The sequence below is a fragment of the Eretmochelys imbricata genome, chromosome 7, assembly GCF_965152235.1.
Source record: "Eretmochelys imbricata isolate rEreImb1 chromosome 7, rEreImb1.hap1, whole genome shotgun sequence".
Classification (NCBI taxonomy): Eukaryota; Metazoa; Chordata; order Testudines; family Cheloniidae; genus Eretmochelys; species Eretmochelys imbricata.
The window spans coordinates 7,088,713-7,112,612 of record NC_135578.1 but is presented as its reverse complement, the minus strand read 5'-3'; the positions used below and the strand labels follow the sequence as shown (position 1 = coordinate 7,112,612).

Genomic DNA, 23,900 nt, shown 5'->3' with positions numbered 1-23,900 from the left:
CCACCAGCTCCTCTCCACACAGCAACCCCCCAGGCTACCTCCACCTTCTCAGTTCCCACCTTAGCACCCCCAGACTCTTGTTGCACTCAGAAGTATCATCAACATGAACGCTATAATCCAGGGATTCTCAAACTGTGGGTCGGGATCCCAAGGTGGGCATGACCCCATTTTAATGGGATCACCAGGGCTGGTGTTAGACTTGCTGGGGTCCAGGACCAAAGCCGAAACCCGAGTCTCACTGCCCGGGGCTGAAGCCAAAGCCCGAGGGCTTCAGCCCTGGGCTGCGGGGCTCAGGCTTCGGCTTCAGCTCTGGGCAGTGGGGCTCAGGTTACAGGCCCCCTGCCTGGAGCTGAAGCCCTTGGGGTTTGGCTTTGCCCCCTCCCTCCACAGGGTGGTGGGGCTCAGGCTTTGATCTCCCCCTTCTGGGGTTGTGTAATAATTTTTGTTGTCCGAAGGGGGTCGTGATGCAATGAAGTTTGAGAACTGCTGCAAATCAGTGTGCGTGTGTGCTTCACGCCTGCATTTCTTGGACGTCTTTCCCCTGTCCCTTTCCACCCAACACACAGGCAGCATCTCTCTCTAGCTCCCTCCCCCCCCCCACAACAGTAATTTGTTCCCCAGCACCCAGGCACCAGCAACGTGGACAGGATGTTTTCCTTCCCTCCACCTCACCCCGGAAAAAGTATCAGGCAGCTTTTTCTCCCCATCCCCCTTTCCCCGTGTTTCTTTCTCACCCTCTGCTCCCCCATCCCAGCTCATCCCCATCCCCCACCCCCTGGAGCCGTTCCTTGACCCGCTCCCTCAGCCCCCAGTCCAGCTCCTTTCACCTCCTTGCACCCCATCTTGGCTCCTTCCCCTCTATCGCAGCTCCTCACCATCCCCATCCTCCATCCCTCAGTGCAGCTCCTTGCCCCCTGCTCCCCCTGCAACGCTGGTCCTCTTCCCCCTGCACCCCCACTCCTTGCCCTCCTTTGTTCCCCCATCCCCCCCTCCAAGCCTGGTCCTGATCCCCCTGCACCCAACCCAGCTCCTTGACCTTTGCTCCCCCATCCTTCCTACTACCCCAACCCCTACTCCCCCATTCCCCCCTGCAACCCTGGTCCTCTTCCCCCTGCACCTCCGCTCCCAACCCAGCTCCTTGCCCTTTGCTCCCCCATCCCCCCCTGCAACCCTGGTCCTCTTCCCTCTGCACCCCAGATCCCAACTCGAATCCTTGCCCCGCCAGTTCCCCCTCTTGCCCACTCCACCCTGCAACTCTGGTCCTCTCCCCTCTGCACTCCTGCTCCCAACCCAGCTCCTTGTCCTTTGCTTCCGCCATCCCCCCCTACTCCCCCAATCCCCTCTGCAACTCTGGTCCTTTTCCCTCTGCACCCCCACTCCTTGCCCTTTGCTCCCCCATCCCCCCTCCAACCCTGGTTCTCTTCCCCCTGCACCCCAGATCCCAACCCAGCTCCTTGCCCGCCCCCAGCTCCCCCTCTTCCCCCCTCCACCCTACAACTCTGGTCCTCTCCCCCTGCACTCCTGCTCCCAACCCAGCTCCTTGCCCTTTGCTTCCCCCCTCCACCAACCTAGCTCCCTCCACCCCGCAACTCTGCTCCCCGGCACCCTATTCCCCAACCCAGCTCCTCCTTCCCTTTCAGCTTCCCCCCCCGCCCTTGCACCCCGGTCCGTCCCGCCCCAGCCTGGCGGGCAGGCGCGCGCGCGCTCCGCGAGCCGGGGCAGCCGCCTGGGCGCTCCCGGCCCGCGAGAGGAGGGGAGGGGAGGGAGGAGGGGGAGCGTGCTTAGGGCGCCTGCGCCGGCGGCTCCTCGGGCTCCCGGCTGGAACGGGACGGGCTGAAATGTAACCAAACAAGCGGCGTCTTTGTAGCGGCTTAAAGGGGCCGCGGCCGCTTCCTGCCGAGCGGGCTCCGCGCAGCCCGGGGGGGAGCTGCCGGGCGCTGTCCGGACGGGCGGACCGGACCCGACCCGACCCGACCCGGAGCCAGGGGGGAGCCGGAGCCGGAGCCGGAGCCGGAGCAGGAGCATGGCTTGAGCGGCTGGGGAAAGTTGTGCGCCAAGCCAGGCTCGCCCCGCCGGGCCACCTGTTTTGCATCCGCTTGGTTGGCGGGGCGAGGGGGCCGGAGCCGGAGCCGGAGCCGGAGCCGGAGCCACCATGTCCAAAGTGATCCAGAAGAAGAACCACTGGAGCAGCCGGGTGCACCAGTGCGCGGCCAGCCGGGCGGCCGGCGGCCGGCCGGGGCTGCCCCTGCTCGGGGGCGCGGAGCACGGGCAGTTCCCCTACGTGGGGGCGGCGGAGGAGGGCGGCCCGCCGGTGCTGGCCGGGGGCGAAGACGGGGGGCTCAGCCCCGGGGAGCTGCTGCTGGAGGTGCAGGGGGTCCGCGTGTCCGGCTTGCCCCGCTACGACGTGCTGGAAGTGATCCGGAGCTGCCAGGAGCCCATCGCGGTCAAAGCCGTGAGACAAGGTAAGGGGGGGGGGGGCGGCAGGGGAGAGCCGGGGGGGGGGGCACTTGGGGTGCAAGGCAACCCCCCCCATACCCCAGCAGCCCCCGGTGTCATTGCTCTGGCTGGGCCACTAACTCCCCCCGCCTCTCCTCCTTCCCCTGGGTTTGCTGGGGGGTGTGTGTGTGTGAAGTTTTTCCAAGCGGGACCTAACTTCTGGGCTTTCCACCTGCCGGCTGAGCGGCCCCTCTCCCGGCCGGCTCCGGGCGCGCAGTGGCCGGGGGGGCAGCGTGCGGACCGGAGGGGAGGCTGGGTCCAGCATGGGCGGGGGCACGGCTTCAACGCCGCCGGGGAAGCGTTGGGCTCTCTCCGCCTTCGCGAGCGCAGATCCGCACCCCCCGGGTTAACCTGGTATAGAGTCCGGGTGGGGCCCGTGGCAAACCCTGGGTCTCTCCCTCTGCCAGGCTTGCTGAGTGGCAAAACGCGGACTTCGGACGGTGATGAAATGTTTGCACCGGAGTTGTGCTTCTTCCCCCCGCCCCCCATCATCAGAACATGCAACCAAGGTGACCAGCCCCTCTCGCTCCCTTCTTGGGGCAGTGTTTGATCACAGAGATCAAATGGAAAACGCCAGGCAGGGGCAGCTCATTGGTGTGGTTAAATGGTTGGCATACAAATGGTTCATTTTTATCTGTCATCAAGGGTCAGAACATGACCTTTGGAACACCTTGCTCTCTTCGAGGCAAAGCCTGTAATTGGGCGTCATTTAGGTTTCCCTGTGCATTCAGAGCCCTGCTTTCATGGGGAAATAAATCTTTTAAGTTTTACTGCCTTCAAGTCTGGCCTGCCTTGAGCACAATGAGCAATTCCCTTAAGACATTCTTTAAAGTGTCCTGAAACCTCTAGCTACAGACAGTTCTGGAGGCTTAGCCTTTTGTGGAGTGAAATGCTTGGATCTGCTAGCTAATTCTATTAGGGAACAAAACAAATATTTCATTTCACTGGACCCGGAGGAATTTCCTGACAGATTTACTCCTGCAGCAGGGATGCATCCCATAGACTTGTAGCATTTGGTTGCACTGCTGGATAGACTTGTTAGAGTCTTGCTAGAAGCATGTGATTGGCAGCTGCCTTCCTTAGCTTGTCAAAGAGTTGGCATGGAGTGCCCACGAGGAAGGGAAAAGATGTAACTATCTTCCCCCTTGGAATGGTTAGTTTGGCCTTGCCTTCACTTTTAGCAGTAGGTCATTTCTGCATCACTTTGAGCCATGCGGAAGGGAGGTGAAGGGATTGTATGAGATATAGCCCTCAAATGAGGCAATGGAAGACAAAAGCAAGAGTCTTCCCATGTGCAAAGGCCGCTTCACATTTAACAGGTCAGCACAGCAGGCCTAGATAATAGGGTTGTAGTTTCCAGTGTGGGACTTGTTGCAGCAGCTGTTAAGGTTATTTGTATACCCAGGATTTTGAAATAAACAAGATTCTGTTGGAACACCTGTAGGTTTGCATGGTGGCCTAGCACACCAGAGTCATCTATAAATGGAGGCAGGAAGGGAAGTTCTGTTAGGATAATTCAGTAGACTCTTTAGGGGAAAGTTTGTTACTGCACAAACATGTACACATCCCAAAGTGGAGGGATTTGCTGCGTTTGGCAAATGCAGCGATGTTTTGTGTAGTTGATGTGCAGGCAACAACCTATTTACTTGACCCAAAAGAGAATTAATCTTGTTTTTGTTGTTTGGCTGATGCCCTTCTTGTAAATCAGCAGAGCTCTCCTCTGAACTTCTGTCTGCTTAGCCCTATTAAAAGCTAGTTTTGTAGGTTCTGTGCACTTGTTCTATGGACGTTATTCACACTTCCATTGTCAGAGGAAATTATAGGAAGGGTAGTGTCTGTTCCATGTGGTACGTTTATGTAATAATGTGTAATCTTGAGTTGTCACTGTAATAAACGTCTGCTTCCTTTTAAAAATGGCATGTCAGTTCAAAATTGCCCCACATGTTACATAAAGAAATATCAGAGCAAGATAACTTATAAAACCTAAAATCAATAGAAATGTCCCCCTTCCCTCCCACCCCCCCATTTTTTCCCCCAACTGTAGTGGGAGCAATTGTTTTCTTTCTCCTGCTGTATTTGTAACACACAGACCTAGGCACTGAAAACATGGAAGTGAAATTGACTATGAACAATGTGAAACTGATTTTCATTTTCCTGGCTGAGTGAAATGCACAGAATAAATAAACATAAAGAAATGTAAATGTGATTTTAAGATTTTAAATAAGAACTACTTGTTTTGATAATCACAATAATAAGTTGTGCGGAATTATGGGTTTTAAGCATTATTTTTTACCAAATTTTATTTATTTAAATTTTCACAGTTGCAAGAAAATATGGGGGAGTGTCAGGCAATGGGGCGGAGGGGAATTAGACAATAGTTAATGACTGTAGACACTGAGATGCAAAAAGTTAAAGCTTTATAAAGCTTTAAAACACAAATTATCAACATCACATGTCAAAATACACAAAGTAAATATCCCTACATCAAACTCCAGTAACTTCTCAAGTAGCGTTTTTCTTTCTATGCCTTTCTGTAAATGTCTGTTATTGATGGAAATAAAATGTCATTGGTTTGTGTCTGTATGGTGAAATGGATGTTTACCAACCTTTACTGATAAAAATCTACTCCTTCCAAGCCTATTTAAAATGCATGATTTCTATGTCAGTTTCCAGTAGCAGTTTCCCTTTTAATGTAATTTTAAGTGATCATATTCAGCAAGAGTTGCATGTTACTAAAACATGCTGCAAAATAAAGTGTTAAGTGAAGGAGTGTAAACATGTTTTAACTGTCTGATTCCATTTCCCCTCCCTCCTCCCGAGTCCTTAGTGCCTGCTGAACTGATGCTGAAGTTTTGTGACAAACTTAAACTGGAAACTTACATACTTTATTGGCTTGTCTGTTTTGTAGGACATTTACAAGGCTGGAAAAACAGGAAGTTTACTATAAATAAGTCAGTCATCTGCAGGCTTGAACAGAGAAAATAACTGATTTGATCTTGCAGTTAAAACACACACACAAACAAAAAACAACTGTGAAATCAAGGTTTTATAGGTTAAACACACTCTTCATCATTAAAACCAAGCTTTATACGATAACAATTCAAAATGCAAATGCTTGCTTTCTTTAATTATATTTCTTTTCTGTAGTGAGTATTCAGTTTGAATGGGCACTTGGATACTATGGTGATTGGTGGGGCACATGAGAATACAGCTAATTGGAGTAACTGTTTATAAGGGTTAATAGAAGTAACTGTTCATATGGGATTTATGTGTGCTTTAATTTCCCTTGTCCTTTTAATGTGGAATAAGTGAACAGCTTTACCCCATAGGTGCTTTTTATTTTTTGTATTACTTGTTAAAAGCATAATTTTATAATCTTTTGCTTTGGGAGAAAAAGGGCCCCTGAAACTTGACTTAATACCTTTCAGTGCTGTCAGAGTTAGGCCAGTAAAGGTAAAAGTGAAAAATCAAAACAATGGAAAATGTTTTAAGTCTGAGGTGTAGTGTTTTTAAAACTGACCACTTTTCCTTCCTGTTGTTGTTTCAGTTTCAAACAAATTGATGATCAGTTCTACTTGAATTAATATATAGTTGTATGGACCACTTAATTTCATCTAAGTAAAGAGTGCAAACCTGATGCTACTTCTCCGGAAGAAGAGCTCTGGGTGAGCTCGAAAGATTATCTCTGTTACCAACAGAAGTTGATCCAATAAAAGATATTACCTCACCCACCTTTTCGCTCCTTCTCCCAGGGCCGGCTCTAGGCACCAGCAAAACAAGCAGGTGCTTGGGGTGGCACATTTCTAGGGGTGGCATTCCAGCGCAGGCCATGCCGCCCCTAGAAATGTTCCCCCGCCGCCCCAGCTCACCTCCGCTCCGCCTCCGCCCGCTCCCCTGAGCGCGCCACCACCGCTCCGCTTCTCCCCCCTCCCTCCCAGGCTTGCCGCACGCGAAACAACTGTTTCGCGCAGCAAGCCTGGGAGGGAGGGAGGAGAAGCCGAGCGGCGGCGTGCTCTTGGGAGGTGGTGGTGGTGGAGTGGAGGTGAGCTGGGGTGGGAAGCGGTTCCTCTGCCTCCCCCCCCCCCCGTTACTTCCTGCACTCCCCACCCTCGCTCACCTCCGCTCTGCCTCTCCCTCGCCTGAGAAGGAGGGGGGAGAAGTGGAGCGGAGGCGTGTTCAGGGGAGCAGGCAGAGCGGAGTTGAGCTAGGGCAGGGGGTTGCGGGGGGGGGGAGCCGCAGGAAGCAATGTTGGGGGGGAAATGTGGCACGCCCGGGGGAGGAGGCGGGGCCGGGGATTTGGGGAAGAGGTTGGGAAGGGGCAGAGTTAGGGCAGAGCCAGGGGTGGGGGGGGCATTAAAAAAAAAAGTGGGGGCAGCCAAAATTTTTTTTGCTTGGGGCGGCAAAAATCCTAGAACCGGCCCTGCTTTCTCCCATTGATTTTAATATCACACATTTGATAGTGTAAGACTTGAATTAGCATAATATCTTGATCTGTCCATGCTTAATATTGTAGCTTCCTGCAATAAACTTACAATTTTATCCATTGGATAAATAGACAATACTTGACAGAACGTGTTTTTTTTTTAACATTTTTCTCTCTTGTTGTTGTATCCTGATTGAGAGAGCCTGGCACAACAAAAAACAGGGGTTTAACATGCTGTTCTTGACAATGGACAAGTTAACAACTTCTCCATAACAGGTCAGTTGTGTGCCTTTCATTTAAAACAGGATGTCTTTTTCGTCTTTGTTTTCTCGTGAAATACAGAGATTGGGGGCTAGTTCAAGATTAGTCAGATTTTTTTTTTAAACTCTTTGATTAGATGGCATATGTCAAGTTGTACAAGTTCTCCTGGTCACTATAAATGAAAAGGTTGTTGAAGAAAACTAAGACCTCAGTGCACTTTTTTTTTAAAAAAATTGTTTTTAATTTTTTTCTTTACTACTACCGGCTGAAGTTATGGTACATGAGGATCAGTTTACATGAGTGATGTTTTTGGGTTACTCTGAAGTCAGAATGGAGGAGGAGGGGAATTTTTTTTTTTTTTTTTTAAAGTCAAGTATAAGGTAAACAAGGGCAAACATTCATTTCCAAATGGTAGTGACTATGGTTTATCATCTGCTGTCATGTATGTTTGTTTCTTTTTAAAACCTTACCTTGACCCTGGGAGAAATTCTAAAACATGGTGAGTGACAGTCCGTTTCTATGGAGCACTGGCATTAATTACATCTGACCTGCCATGAAGTGTTGGAATCTATTCATGTGAATAAAACAGCCCCTTTAAAAGTTTTCTGCATGAGCGTATATTCTAACATCATTTCCCTGAAAGGGGCCCGTGGGGGATGTGGTATCTTCTAATTATTTTTCATGTAAAACATCAACAAATATAAAAATAATTGATGTCTCTGTGAATTCGTGTCCAGTAGTTTTACATAGGCTGGGAAAGCAGGGTGTCAGGTTGGTTAATAGGTTACGTTAAACATGTGATAGGTAGGTTACAGAACCCATGGCTGGCACTAAAACCGATCAAATTCGGACACTGATGCACAGTTCTGTGAAATGTAAAAATATTTGCATCCCATGTTTATTTTGGACTGCCATCTTCCTGGTTTAGGTAAATGCAAATGAGTTTATAAAACCCTTGCTGCTATTAAGAATTTACTTCCTTGGTATGTCACGTGATCTCTCCTTTTGGTTCTAATAAAGGATTGTGTTTTTGTTTTGTTTCAACACTTAACAAAAATGTCAAACAAAACCACTTTGACAATTCCCTGTGCATTTCCAGTTTGACCCACATCCTTAACGTTTAGATAATAGAATCTGAAGTACGAATAACAACATAAATTTGTACTGATCAAAAATTTCATACTGTCATTTTTGAGGTCTGCATCTATTTTGGACTTAGAGATTATGTTCACCATTTATACTGCAATAATACCCACAATGTGCTAGCTGCTAGCCAAGCATCAAATCGGTGAAGATGCAGTCCCTGTCCCTGAGTTGTTCAGAAATTCTGTGCATCTAAAATATTACTGCTCTTAGCACACATGAAACATAGACTGTTGTATATTAAAGTATCATTGTCGTGAGGATCAGGTTTTTACCACAATCAAGCTTATACACTGTAAGCATTTGTTAGGATTTAGAATGTGAAAATTGACCCTGCTTGTGGCAAAATGATTAGCTATGCATCCGTGCAGATACCTTTATGTCCTCCTCTACCAAGAGTGGTTAGCATTTCAGAGTTATTCAGTCACACAGTCTTAATTTAACAGCCCTGCCATTATTAACATTTTAAAGAGTTAATATGAGCCTTTAATGTAAAAAAAATTGGATTGTTTTTCACAGTAAATTGAATCTTTCAGCCCATTATGTGATGAGACTCTAGGCTCTCTTTATGGGCTGTCGTATTGCAGTACATTTAAACCACAATTATAGCATAATTACAAGCAATGTTTCAAAATTATTGCAATGATAAGATATTAACACAGTTCTAGTGGATTTTTTAAACTGAATTTTTACTTTATGGCAAAAGTGCTTCAGGTCTGAGTTGCTAATCTGCTAAATGTGAAACATGAAATTCACCTGCTGTATAACTCTTTAATAACTTTAAGGACTCCATTCAGCAAGTTTGATGGCCAAAACGTGAGTGTCTTATTGCTAAAGGGATAAAATGTAGGGATATGTGTGATTGGGTGCTAATCTTGTCATACTTGAAGTTGCATCCGTTCTCAGACCTGGTTTGATCACATTCATATGCACTTCTCCACCCAGTTCCTCAAAACAAGGTCCTTAGGGCACACGTACCAAATTTGAAGCACTTCTGCTGAAGGGTAACTTTTTGGCCAAATTTAAGGTACGTTTGCCAAGCCATTCCCAAGATGTGGCACTGATAACGAACTTTGAAAAACACTTCCTTCTTTTTTCAGTGGTAGACTATAGATCTCGGAAATCTTGGTTTACAAAGTCCAAACTTATTTTATGATAGAGGCTATGAATAGACCCCACGCGTAGGATTAGCTTGGGAAAGAATAGGGTGGTGGTTACTTGGCGTTTTGGTAATGTTTGGGGCCTGCTTTAGTTTCCAGCAGATTTCGCAAACTATTTATTAGACTTCAGCCCAGCAAACTTGGTAGTTTGCTGGCCAAGAACATCCTCTGTCAGAGTGCCGATGGAATTTACCAGCTGTGAGCACAGGCCTGAACACCTATGCTGGGGAGGGCAGTGTCGTTTACTGGGCTGAGCAGAACACTGGAATCAGGATCTCCTTAGGTCTTCTTCCAACTCTGTAATACTGAGGATGCATCTGCACTGCAATTAGACACCTGCGGCTGGCCCGTGCCAGCTGGCTTGGGCTAAAGGACTGCTTAATCGTAGTGTATGTGCTTGGGCTGGAGCTGCCCAGGCCTTAACATCTACACTGCCATTAAGCAGTGTGAGTCCGAGTCAGCAGGCGTGGGCCAGCTGGGGATGTCTAACTGCAAGTGTAGACATATCCAGTGTAGCCTTAATAATGCTGCAGTGCCCTTAGGATACCTTTTTTCCAAGGATCACAAAGTGTTTTACATGAATTAAGCTTCACAACTTGAACTCCTTGAGAGTCAGGCTTGTATTAACTCCGTTCTACAGGTGGGAAAATTGAGGATTTAGAGTTTATCGGGTGTCCGAGGCTACACGGTGAATCGGTGGCAGAGCAAGGGTTACAGCCTCGTTTTTTCACAGCCCGATACTAGACTCCCATTCAAGTCCCTTTAAACTCTCTCTGACTGCTTTTCCAGATGTGAAACAGGGTTAATATTTACCTGTGTCACAGGGAGCCAGTGACGTCTTGTGTAAATATTATGATTAGATACTATCATCTGCCCCTGCTCTGGGCTGTGCTGCCTTTCACAGAGATAGGAGCAGCTAGAGAAAGCACTTTAAGCTCAAATAAATTGGTTAGTCTCTAAGGTGCCACAAGTCCTCCTTTTCTTTTTGTGAATACAGACTAACACGGCTGTTACTCTGAAACCACTTTAACCAGGGATCAAAGAACACTACTGGTGTCCTCAGACTCCTTTCTGTAGTTCTCACTTCTTGCCCTTGTGCAGATTGGCTGTATGCTCCAGGCCCTCTCACCCCTTTCCTCCTGGTCTCCAGCTCTCTCTCTCTCCCTTTGTCTCTTCATCTAGCTAATCCCCTTTTAACATAACCCCATTGAAACGATTTAAATTACTAATTTGCCACCACTGCACTGATTTTTCTGCTTCTGTGTTCCCCTCCCCCCGTGTGCCTGCTTGTTTCTTCGGAATGATTGTCAGCTCTTTGGGGCAGGGATTGTCTCATGCTGTGTTTGTACAGTGCCTAGCATGGTGGGGTTGGATTCTCATCCCCTATGTAGTACTGTAATAGACATGACTTATGATAGACTATTTGCTTGAAGTAATGTCTCTTATTGGACGAAATTCTGTGGGGAAAGAGAAGTTTTTGAGCTCTTCTTTAGGGCTGGGAAAGGTGCTCTGGTGTCACAGCTAAATGCAAGGTGGGACAGATTGTTCAGCATAAGTAGTTAGCAGATATTGTAGAAAGAAAAGGAGGACTTGTGGCACCTTAAAGACTAACAAATTTCTTTGAGCAAAGCTTTCGTGAGCTACAGCTCACTTCATCAGATGCATACAGTAGAAAATACAGTGGGGAGATTTTATATACACAGAGAACATGAAACAATGGGTGTTACCATACACACTGTAACGAGAGTGATCAGGTAAGGTGAGCTATTACCAGCAAGAGAGGGGGGGAAAAAATAACAACCTTTTGCAAGTTAGGACATTTCCAGCAGTTGACAAGAACTTGTGAGGAACAGTGGCGGGGGATGGTGGAAATAAACATGGGGACATAGTTTTACTTTGTGTAATGACCCATCCACTCCCAGTCTTTATTCAAGCCTAAGTTAATGGTGTCCAGTTTGCAAATTAATTCCAATTCAGCAGTCTCTCCTTGGAGTCTCTTTTTGAAGTTTTTTTTGGTTGACAAATTGCCACTTTTAGGTCTGTAATCGAGTGACCAGAGAGATTGAAGTGTTCTCCGACTGGTTTTTGAATGTTATAATTCTTGACGTCTGATTTGTGTCCATTTATTCTTTTGCGTAGAGACTGTCCGGTTTGGCCAGTGTACATAGCAGGGGGCATGGCTGGCACATGATGGCATATATCACCTTGGTAGATGTGTAGGTGAATGAGCCTCTGATAGTGTGGCTGATGTGATTAGGCCCTATGATGGTGTCCCCTGAATAGATATGTGGGCACAGTTGGCAACGGGCTTTGTTGCAAGGCTAGGTTCCTGGGTTAGTGGTTCTGTTGTGTGGTGTGTGGTTGCTGGTGAGCATTTGCTTCAGGTTGGGGGGCTGTCTGTAAGCAAGGACTGGCCTGTCTCCAAGATCTGTGAGTGTGATGGGTCGTCCTTCAGGATAGGTTGTAGATCCTTGATGATGCGTTGGAGGGGTTTTAGTTGGGGGCTGAAGGTGACAGCTAGTGGCGTTCTGTTATTTTCTTTGTTAGGCCTGTCCTGTAGTAGGTGACTTCTGGGTACTCTTCTGGCTCTGTTAATCTGTTTCTTCACTTCAGCAGGTGGGTATTGTAGTTGTAAGAATGCTTGATAGAGATCTTGTAGATGTTTGTCTGAGGAGTTGGAGCAAATGCGGTTGTATCGTAGAGCTTGGCTGTAGACAATGGATCTTGTGGTGTGGTCAGGGTGAAAGCTGGAGGCATGCAGGTAAACATAGCGGTCAGTAGGTTTCCAGTATAGGGTGGTGTTTATGTGACCATCGCTTATTAGCATCGTTGTGTCCAGGAAGTGGATCTCTTGTGTGGACTGGTCCAGGCTGAGGTTGATGGTGGGATGGAAATTGTTGAAATCATGGTGGAATTCCTCAAGGGCTTCTTTTCCGTGGGTCCAGATGATGAAGATGTCATCAATAGAGCGCAAGTAGAGTAGGGGCGTTAGGGGACGAGAGCTGAGGTTGTTCTAAGTCAGCCATAAAAATGTTGGCATACTGTGGGGCCATGAGGGTACCCATAGCAGTGCCGCTGATTTGAAGGTACACATTGTCCCCAAATGTGAAATAGTTATGGGTGAGGACAAAGTCACAAAGTTCAGCCACCAGGTTTGCCGTGACATTATCGGGGAGATTGTTCCTGACGGCTTGTAGTCCATCTTTGTGTGGAATGTTGGTGCAGAGGGCTTCTACATCCATAGTGGCCAGGATGGTGTTTTCAGGAAGATCACCAATGGATTGTAGTTTCCTCAGGAAGTCAGTGGTGTCTCGAAGGTAGCTGGGAGTGCTGGTAGCATAGGACCTGAGGAGGGAGTCTACATAGCCAGACAATCCTGCTGTCAGGGTGTCAATGCCTGAGATGATGGGGCATCCAGGATTTCCGGGGTGGGAGTGGATGTGTCATTACACAAAGTAAAACTATTTCCCCATGTGTCCACCCCTCCCCCCCCATTCCTCACACGTTCTTGTCAACTGCTGGAAATGGACCACCTTGATTATCACTACAAAAGGTGTGTGTGTGTGGTTCCCCCCCCCCCCCCCCCCCCCGCTGGTAATAGCTCACCTTACCTGATTACTCTTGTTACAGTGTGTATGGTAACACCCATTGTTTCATGTTTTCTGTGTATATAAAATCTCCCCACGGTATTTTCCACTACATGTATCCGATGAAGTGAGCTGTAGCTCACGAAAGCTTATGCTCAAACAAATTTGTTAGGTGCCACAAGTACTCCCTTTCTTTTTGCGGATACAGACTAACACGGCTGCTACTCCGAAACCAGGTATTGTAGGAGACCATTCAAGGTGATGTGGCCAGTTAACACTGCTACAGGCATAGGGCAAAAAAGGGGGAGTTAGTGGGTTACAGATTGTTGTAATAAGCCATAAATCCAGTGTCTTCATTAAGACTGTGATTTAATAATACAAGACCTCAGCTTGGACAGAATGGATGTAGTTTGACAGTTGTGATACATGCGGTGACAGGGCTGTGGGCAGAGCACACTCCATTTTTTCCTGTCTAGAAGGTGGGAATGGCCAGGTTAGACCTTCTGAGCCAGAATGTCACCTGGAGCTGCTGCAGAGCTAAGGTGTCCATAGTTAACAGGTCAACTACTAGCTGTCAGGTGGCAATTCATCTTCCCAGTCTTGACATGTCCGCCTTACAAAGAAGGGGGTGGGGATTGTTTAGGGTATGTGACCTGTGCACTGCCATGCTGCATTTCAATGGTTTTTCCTGACACGACACAATTTTAAGAGAAACTCTTAACATTGAATTTCCTGTCTTTTTGTTTGCTTATTTATTTATTTTTTTAAAAAATTACAATGTTGTAATGTATTAACTTCTGGATACATATCTGCAGCCTTAATTCAGTTTAAAATATTGAACTCTGATGTAAAGGAAATAAAATTGTCCCTCAGAAGGTCTCATTCAGGCTAAACGTGCACCTGGCCTAAATAGAGGCAACATTTGCATCAGTTGGATAGAATAGTGATAAACTGAAGACCTTTTATTCTAACTTGCATGAAATCAGCATTCAATTGTATTGTATTCTGCGGCTCAACCATATGGCGGGTTGGGGGAGGGAGGAGAATGAACATGTCCCATAGCCTAATCTAAATCTGTAAATCAGTTAAGAAGTCAAGATTTTAAAATGGTTCTTGTCAAATAAGTTAGTTCTCTTATTATTGACACGTGCTGTGCTTTCTTCCAGATGGAGGGTATGTTTGTTTTAACTCATTCCTTAAGATATAGAGGTAGTTTTATGCTTCCTCTGGTTTGCTGGAAGCTCCTACATTTGAGACGCATATGTTAAAGGAAATTCTCAGCTCTCATATTCAGAGCTAAATGGTTCGGGTCTCTCAGGTGAAAATGTGGAGAAATCTGGCCTGCGTGAGCAAGCTCCATGAATTTGCAGAAGCAAAATTAAGAAATGGAGAAAGTTCACTTTACCTAGAGTGCTGTAACTTCAGTGGCCAATGCTTAGAAAGTAGATACTCCAATACATGTGTGGAGAAGGGGGTTTCTTTTAGGCTTGCACATGCTGTCTCTGGGTAGGGATATACTGCATTCGCTCTGAGTTCATGCCTGCCGTTTCTTTAATTGTGTCTTTTGTCGCTAGCCAGAAGTTGTGTTCAGTGGCCACCGGCACCACGGATACTGGAATCGATTTGCCACCAGCGCGTCATGTGAAAATGTTGCATGTGCCCTTTGGCCTGCTGCTAGTAGCCTCAGGTGTACAGCAATAGCTTTCAGGGCTTCGAACACCCAGCATCCCTGCACATGTGAGACCAGCTACTGCATACGCAGAAACATCAGTGTAAGCAATCCTCATCCCTTTTCCTCTCCCCCGCAAACGTTCCCCAAACTTGATGGCTTGGCTTTCACTTTGTTTCAGGCCTGATCTACAACTAAAACTTATTGACCTACCTACGTCACTCAGGGCTGTGACAAATGTCATGTCCTGTGCCGTGTGGTTAGGTTGACCTAACCTCCACTGTAGAGGTGGCTATTCTTCCATTGACTTAGCTACCTCCTCTCGGAGAGGTGTATTAATTACACCGATGGAAAACCCCACCTAGGATGTGAGGAGTTTCTGCGGCTGTTGCAGCATAGAAATACTGCTCAGCTCTTCAGCCTTGGCGACTAGTCCCTGGTATGTGAAGGAAACCCTGTGCCAGCTCTTTCAGGTGTTGCGTGCTGGGTTAGGCTATCCCTTCCCAAGAACGGAGAATCTGGATCGGCTGTTATTTTTTTTTCTTTTTGGGAAGAAGCATTAGGTGCTTCTCTAGGCTTCGGGAGTTTCTCGCTATCCAAACGTGGCATTTTAGCAGCGCTTGGTGTCTGAAGTATCGTGGTTCCCCTGCAGGGCTCCACTGATCTAGTGGAGGCAAGCACTGCTGTTTCTAAATACGCCTGGTCTAAATACCAACACACCGATTTTGTCTGCACCTCGTTACCTCATGGCCACAAATGAGCGAAGACAATCTGAGCTCTGTAGTAGCGCCTATGTGATTGGCAGCCTCTGACCAGGAGGGGAAGAAACAACCTGCCTTGAGAATGGTGGAAGGTTGGGGGGGATGGGCATGAGTTCTCCACTTCCAAATGACCTTGGTAGTTGTCTGCCGCTGAGCTGGTATGGTTTTATATTTATGGGCAGGCTAGGTGGGGAACATCCTTCACAGACTTCTGGGAGTTGCATGGCTCAGGGCAGCTGGGATATTTTCAGCCAGATCCGTCCTTCAGTCTCTAAAGGTCAGACACACCATCTATCCTCTATGCATTGACACTTTAAATGGCTTCCTGAATTTTTCAGCAACATTTTTCAGAATTTTTCAGCAACATTCTCTGTGCTAGTTCCTGACTCTGCCTTTGTCAGCTTCTACTCTGAAACGACTTCTTTCTTCTGCTTTGTGTTAGTAATAATGCAAATATTCTTAACCACCAGTCTTTGAAAGTTGCATTTAGTAGTTTTCTTTTTTTTGTTTTAAAAGAAACCAAATCAGTTTTTCCTGCAGATCCTGGCTTTTTTGGTTACATTTTCACAGACTTGTTGTTTGACTGAAAACAGTTCCTAGTTTGAGATGGCTTGTGTCACAATTTTTAAAAAAGCTCCGTAGTTAAAATTTTTGTTAGACGTGATGGAGGCTAGTCCATTAAACCAAGTAATACAGCTCACTGTAGGATGAGAAGATCATGCTAAATGTACGGTCTTCATACACTTTGACACACACATTCATGCCAGCCCTTTTATTTGAAACCTGGCTTTAGTCAGAACAGAGGCACATACAGTTGTAATGTATAGGAAGAAATGATCAGTTTTCCATGGTTTGCTAGCACTTGACAAAAGCGTACAGTGGTTTGGATTATTCTCCCACAATTCTGGAATCTTCAGCTTAGCATTTTACTATCACTTTTGAAGTTTCTTTATTTCCTTAATGCAAGTGACTCTTTTTTTTTTTTTTAAGTCAGCTCTGGATATTTAATGTAGACATTTATGAAAAGAAAATATTATTTAAAATAAATCCCTTTCTTCCCCTCCCAAAATCCCCTACCTCCCCAAACAAATAGTGACTTGTACTTTACATGACATTGCTTTTCAACTTCTGCTTCTACGTTAGTATAGCTGCTTGCCTTAAACGGTCACAGGTGCAAATTTACGAGTATGTAAAATATCCAACATCTAAACCTTTGGGTGTAGGTATACCCCCAATAAAGTGAGAGAGAGATGAGTGCCCAGATTTCAGAACGCCCTCCCCACTGAGATCCTTCTTGAGATTGTGAGGGATTGAGGGGAGAAGAGTGAGCATATGTGTAACTTTCCTTGGGGGAAATTGTCCTTGATGGGGTTAAGGAACTTGAGATGGTTTTGTAGGATGGTGAAGGACGTTGCAGCAGGTCATAACTGGAGAGGAGCAATTAACTGGGAGCGCAGTGGTAGGAAACGAATGGCTCGCGGAAGGACATATGACTGGGTGGCAGGTAATGGAGTAGTTTCCTAGAAGCATTGGAGTAGAGGAGAGGGATATATCTTCCAGACTCCTGAAATCCCTGATTCACTTACCTAGCCTTCCTGCTGCTAATTTTAGTCTGATACGGAGATGGAATCAGAAGAGGCAGCCACAGTGGAAGGGCAAGGAGCCCTGTGAAGGTGGACAGAAGTTGCTGGAGGGTCTCATTTTTGGCTCTACAGGAAACAAGGACACAGTTCTAATGAATGTCATTAGGACAGCCCCTCTGAACCCTAACAATCCAGGCGAACTGGGCTTATTGCTCAACGCAGGCATGCTAAATGAGTGTGTGTATTTCTATAGATAAGCTGTAAATCTGATTATTTCGCTATGAATATCATGCTTTATACTGTGTGTAAAATGAAACTGTAGCCGTATAAGCTGTTACAGAATGAGCTCTCCTACTTATCCACACCCGCGGTAAGGATTTGGCAAGAAGAGTTATTGTATCGTGGAGCAGGATTGGGGTGTGCCTGCTGTAATCCAGTGGGAGTTTTGCCATTGACTTGAGAGGGAGTGGGATTGGGGCTGTGACTGCTGAGGTGCTATTTCGCACACTTTATAGCAGAATGGGCCAAACGTAACTACAAAGGATGGCTTTGCAGAAGCAGAGATGGATATGAAGACAGCCCACATGTGACATCGAGCAGGGAATGTCCACAGCTCTCCCCTCTGCATACTGTATGTGCAGCCAAGGGGATTTTCAGCACTATGCCGCTGTAAAATAGCATGTCAAGAGCTGTGTTAGATAAATAGATGGCTTGTCCATATTTGGAGCTGTTGTCGGCCTCAGCAGAAACTCCTCTTGGTAATGTGTTGCTGTTGAGAATTCCTATTTGCTGGGTTGGGAGAATGCTACTTGTGTGACAGCTCTATTTCAAGTTTATCCGTCCGCTACATAATCCAAGACGTGTGAGTTCCTCATTTTTGTTTTCCTCCGCCCTTTTCCTTTCCCAAAGAACTTTTTGGAGATCTGGGGATATGGGTCAAATATATATGCTTCTCTTTTCTCGACCAGAGATTTTATTTTCTTGTTCAGCTTGAACACTGAAGAGACTAATATGAAATACCTTGTTAATTTGCACTGATTCTTTGCAGCAGGACAGCAGTGTAATTCTTAGAGTACAAGAGATTAAAAGCTACACATTTGGCTTGTGAATGCCTAATTGTTTTACTTTTAAAATTGAATTAGTTCTTTTATTTTTCCATGTCAAGTTGACTCTTACCCATGTAAAAAAAAAAAAAACTTGCAAGGACTACAAATTAGATTTTTGTGCAGAGACGTCAAACTTTATAATAAGAGTGCATACAAACTTATTGATTAGCAATCCCGCCCCCCGCCCCTTCTCAGGGTTACAAGACGTGGCTTTAAGACTCTCGGTGCTCATGGGAGCCTTGCCTATGCTAGGGACCCCTTAGTGGTGCTGCAAAGGTGTTGGTAGTGCAGGGCGACTATAGTATGGACCATACGTAGAATCCAGGAGTAGACGTGCCTATCCCAAATACTCAGTAATCATGAGTCTGACCCTTCTCCCCCCCACCCCCCCAACCTTCCCCATGAGATTATAAAAATAGTAAATTGAGTTCTTTTTATTCAGTGTTTGAGCCTTTAGGATTCAGGTTTTCAAACTTTTTTTCTGCGGCAATGAGTGCTAGAGACTTTTGGAAGGAAGGGTGAGATGTTGATAGGACTCCAAGAGTTGGGGGTTTTGAGGGCGACAAAATATCACAAGATCTACAATCAATGGCAGAAGTGGGCCACCCTGAAGTTGAAGCATTATTTAAAAAATGCAAGGAAATCAAACACCCTTATGAGCAAGCAAGAGTTTGTACCAGTGGTTCTCCACCCACAGCCCAGTCAGCACACAGCTGTGGCCTGTGAGACCTCCTTAGGGCCAGACAGGTAGTGTGTATATATATTGTGTGGATGCGGCCGTGGCCCACAATGGAAAATAGGTTGAGAACCACAGGTTTACACCCATGTTACTTTATATTGAGACTTGAGTGGTCCCTGGTCCTTTAAAGACATTTCAATACTGTACTTGCATGCGGGATTCTCTTGGCAAAACAGCTTTCATAACAATTGGCCTGTAGGTAATCGAAAGGATCACGTGACTTGTGAAAGGGCTGCACACGCGTTAGACTTCAGTCCTTTAAATGCACCTGACATTGTAAGCAGAGTTACGTGGCACGGTGCTGCTTGCTGATTAAGACGAGTTTCAGATTCTTTCTCTTTCTCACTGGTGCTATCAGGCAACTGTTAATGAGACCTTTTTATGATTCTTGTGAGTCGTTACTGGTAAGAGAGCACACCTATAAACGTGATCTTTTGACAGGTAACTAACTTCACTATACACACAAGTCTCTGGAATTTTAGAGGCCATAAAGTTAAGTGTAGTTATGTAATGGCAAACTTAGATGAAAGTTAAAATTGTAACAGCTGTGTGTGGTGTGGTGGGTGTGTTTTTTTTTTTTTTTTTTTTAAAGGGTTGTGGTGTGGGAATGAAAAGGGGGTGAAATCCTACTGGATGTTCTACGGCGGGCAGGGGTTAAATTTGTATTACAGGAGCAGCGAGACCCCCTTGTGTGAGGTACTGTGCGTACACGTAGTAAGAATCAATCCTTGACCTGAGAGCTCACTACGGTAGAACCTCAGAGTTATGGACCCCTCGAGAATGGAGGTTGTTCGTAGCTCTGAAATGTTCGTACATCTGAACAAAACATTGAGTGTGTTCTTTCAAAAGTTTACAACTGAACATTGACTTCACACAGCTTTGAAACTTTACTATCCAGAAGAAAAATGCTGCTTTCCCTTTTATATTGTTTTAGTAGTTTATGTTTAACACAGTGCTATTTACTCTGTGTGTGTGTGTCTGCTACTGCCTGATTGTAAATGAGGTGTGTGGTTGACTGGTGAGTTCATAACTCTTGTGTTCATAATTCTGAGGTTCTGTGGGATCTAAATAGACAAGACAACGGCTGAAAGAAGGGAGGTGATGTTATCCCTGTCTTTTACATGGGGGGGGGAAAATGAGGCACAGAGGTTAAGTGACTTGACCGAGAAGCCTGTGGCCGAGCCAGGAATCCACAGAACCCTGCATAGAGACATGTAGTGTGGCTTAAGCTAAAGTGAAACGAGCCACTCTTTTTTGTCTGCTGAACAAAAAGTGGATATAGATCACAGCAAAGTAGCTGAGAGAAATACAGATATCCAGGGTTAGTCTAAGGACTGCAGAACAGGTGCTATTACATCAGGAAATATGACACACCATAACCATTGTTTACTCCATAACAATACAATAACTATGACAATAGTGACTCTTGTACATTAGTCCCTTTTTGTTCCCGGAGGAAGCAGTCGAAACATAACAATGTTGGCTACTTGACTAGCTTGTCACAGTGAGTGATTCTTCGTTCTCCTTCTGTATCTCTGTGCCTGATGTTTTTCTCTCATTTGTTATAACCTCATCTGTATTGGTGGCGGCCATCATGGTGTCTTCCCTTGGGCTGGGAATACAGTATTTATTTTTCCAGCGTTAACTGCAGTGGTGTATCAACTGTATGGTTAGAATCTTGTTCTTGGAAGATGTTTAGTTCAATTTCATAAAGCAATCTTTCAGCTAGCTGCAGATTCTTCCCTCCGCCCCAGACACCCCGCTCTGCCCCAGTCCCCCTTTATGGAAAGTTCCTGGGGAATGTAATAGAAATTGAAAACTTTCCATAGGGTTTTTGAACAGACCTACTGAACTTAATAGAAAATTCTGTTCCTGCAGTAGAATTCTATGGGCTATTTCCAAAACCCTACCGAGTACTGCCACCTGACAGCGGCTAGATAGGCGGAGAACTGAGACTTCTGTTTGGTGTGCAAAAATACACTCGTTTTATTGTAAATTTTATGGTGCCCTTTCCCCTTTCCTGTTTTAGCTCCCTGCTATGACTTGTCATAAGCCTGCATTGACGGTTCTCTTGTGTAGGGACTGCACAAGACCCATGGGTCCCTGGTCCTGGGTTGGGATCTCTAGGTACTGCTATTGTGGGTCCCAGGTAATGAAATAATAAATATGGAAGTGCGATGGAACCACCACACACTAATCTGGGGGATCCCTGCTTTGGAGTTTCTAAGATACATGTTTTGAACACTTAGAAAAAACAATGTATCCGTTAAATCCTTAGGGTGAAATTCTGACCCCATTGTAGCTGATGTGAGTTTTGCCATTGATTTCATTAGGGCCAGGATTTTACCGTAACATCTAACCTGTGTGTGCAAAGTGGTAGTCTGTTCTTGGGGCCCTGTTGTCGGCTTTTATTTATTCAGTTTTTGAATCTCGCCTATTTAGATCTTGAGTAAACATCTCACTTGTCGGAATAGCATTTCCTTTCTTCAGCTTCTCAAGTAGATAGTCAATCCAAAGCCCCTAAACCCTGACTTGCTCACCAGTCCTGCTGCCTGTGATCATTGTAACCCATTGTGATGGGATCACAGAACAACCTTATTTAACAGGTTTCAGGGTAACAGCCGTGTTAGTCTGTATTCGCAAAAAGAAAAGGAGTACTTGTGGCACCTTAGAGGCTAACCAACTTATTTGAGCATAAGCTTTCGTGAGCTACAGCTCACTTCATCGGATGCATACTCTGGAAAGTGTAGAAGATCTTTTTATACACACAAAGCATGAAAAAATACCTCCTCCCTCCACCCCACTCTCCTGCTGGTAATAGCTTATCTAAAGAAACAGATTGATCGAGCCAGAAGAGTTCCCAGAAGTCACCTACTACAGGACAGGCCTAACAAAGAAAATAACAGAAAGCCACTAGCCATCACCTTCAGCCCCCAACTAAAACCCCTCCAACGCATTATTAAGGATCTACAACCTATCCTGAAGGATGACCCAACACTCTCACAAATCTTGGGAGACAGGCCAGTCCTTGCCTACAGACAGCCCCCCAACCTGAAGCAAATACTCACCAGCAACCACATACCACACCACAGAACCACTAACCCAGGAACCTATCCTTGCAACAAAGCCCGTTGCCAACTGTGCCCACATATCTATTCAGGGGACACCATCATAGGGCCTAATCACATCAGCCACACTATCAGAGGCTCGTTCACCTGCACATCCACCAATGTGATATATGCCATCATGTGCCAGCAATGCCCCTCTGCCACGTACATTGGTCAAACTGGACAGTCTCTACGTAAAAGAATAAATGGACACAAATCAGATGTCAAGAATTATAACATTCATAAACCAGTCGGAGAACACTTCAATCTCTCTGGTCACGCGATTACAGACATGAAAGTTGCGATATTACAACAAAAAAACTTCAAATCCAGACTCCACTGAGAAACTGTTGAATTGGAATTCATTTGCAAATTGGATAGAATTAACTTAGGCTTGAATAGAGACTGGGAGTGGCTAAGTCATTATGCAAGGTAACCTATTTCCCCTTGTTTTTTCCTATACATTCCCCCCCCCCCCCCCCCGACATTCTTGTTAAACCCTGGATTTGTGCTGGAAATGGCCCAACTTGATTATCATACACATTGTAAGGAGAGTGATCACTTTAGATAAGCTATTACCAGCAGGAGAGTGGGGTGGGGGGAGGTATTTTTTCATGCTTTGTTGTATAAAAAGATCTTCTGTACTTTCCATAGTATGCATCCGATGAAGTGAGCTGTAGCTCACGAAAGCTTATGCTCAAATAAATTGGTTAGTCTCTAAGGTGCCACAAGTACTCCTTTTATTTAACAGGGAGAGATGAGACTGACCTTTCCTCTCCCGCCCCCCAGTTTCGTAACAATTCATGAAATAAAACATTATGGCTGCCCATGTAGTTGATCTTACTGCGTCAAGGGAACCAGTTGCAATACAGCAACCTTCTTAGAACGTAGTTTAGCCTGCAGTGAAGCTGGGAATGAACCACGTTTTAACAGTATCTGAAAGCATGCGGCAGACTTAATGACCCCCCTCCCCAAGGATATAGAATAGCTTATGTGAAACTCACGGCTGTATTTTTCTGGAGTAGAATGCTGCTTTATGCATTTAGCTGAGATTTAGGGTCTGCTTAAGTTCATTAAGCTAAACCTCAGGGGAGGTTTGAAAATGCCAAGTCTGGGAGCATATCTGTACTATTGCTTACCTTGAGTTAAAAACATCTTTTTAAATGCTAATTTATATACTCTACAAACAGTCTGTATTACCAAGCCCAAGCATTCAGAAATCATGAGACTGATTTAAAAGCCAGGAAATTTTAAATAAATAAATATGGGTTCTTTTTAATTGCCTTTTGGTTTTGAAGCCTTTAAAGTACCCTTAAATTCTTTTCAAGCTTTTCTCCACTACCAAGAGGGTAAGAAACTTTTAAAATTTTAAATGAAGGATGAGGTTATCATATAATTTACCTCCTGGAGCTGGGGATTTAAGGAAGACGCCAGATGTCCTGAGGTTTAAAATAAAGTTGCAATAGTTGACAGTAATGGTCTTGAAAGTCTTATGCGTGCAGAGCACATGTAACCCTTATCAGCGGAGAACTTACCACAGGGTCAATAAGTGCACATGAAGGAATATCTGAAGATAGATTACTGTGAATTTTTTCTTCAAGGATCATTCATAACCCTCAAAACCCAGACAAATTTGGTGATTAAAAAGCTACAAGTGCCTACGTATTATTGGGATTCCTGGACATTTTGTGCAGGGATCAAGTTAGGTGATTAAAAATTGAAATATTCAAGCTTCACGTACAGCGCTGAAGTAATTAGTGCCTCTGCTAAAGTGACCAGCAGTTGAGTAGTTACCTGTTGATCTGTTTAAATTGTCATCCATCATTTGGTTGAGCAGCACTCGGAGATGAATGAGTCCAGTTCAC

At 45.6% G+C, this 23,900-nt stretch overlaps 1 protein-coding gene across 1 annotated transcript in view; it reads left to right on the top strand.

The window, feature by feature from the left end:
* Positions 1 to 2,152: 2,152 nt before the first annotated feature.
* Positions 2,153 to 23,900, top strand: part of MAGI1 (membrane associated guanylate kinase, WW and PDZ domain containing 1) — a 474,374-nt gene continuing 452,626 nt past the window's right edge. Inside the window, exon 1 of the mRNA XM_077821423.1 lies at positions 2,153 to 2,462. Within this exon, the coding sequence (XP_077677549.1) occupies positions 2,153 to 2,462 (310 nt within the window). The remainder of the gene's footprint in view (positions 2,463 to 23,900) is intronic.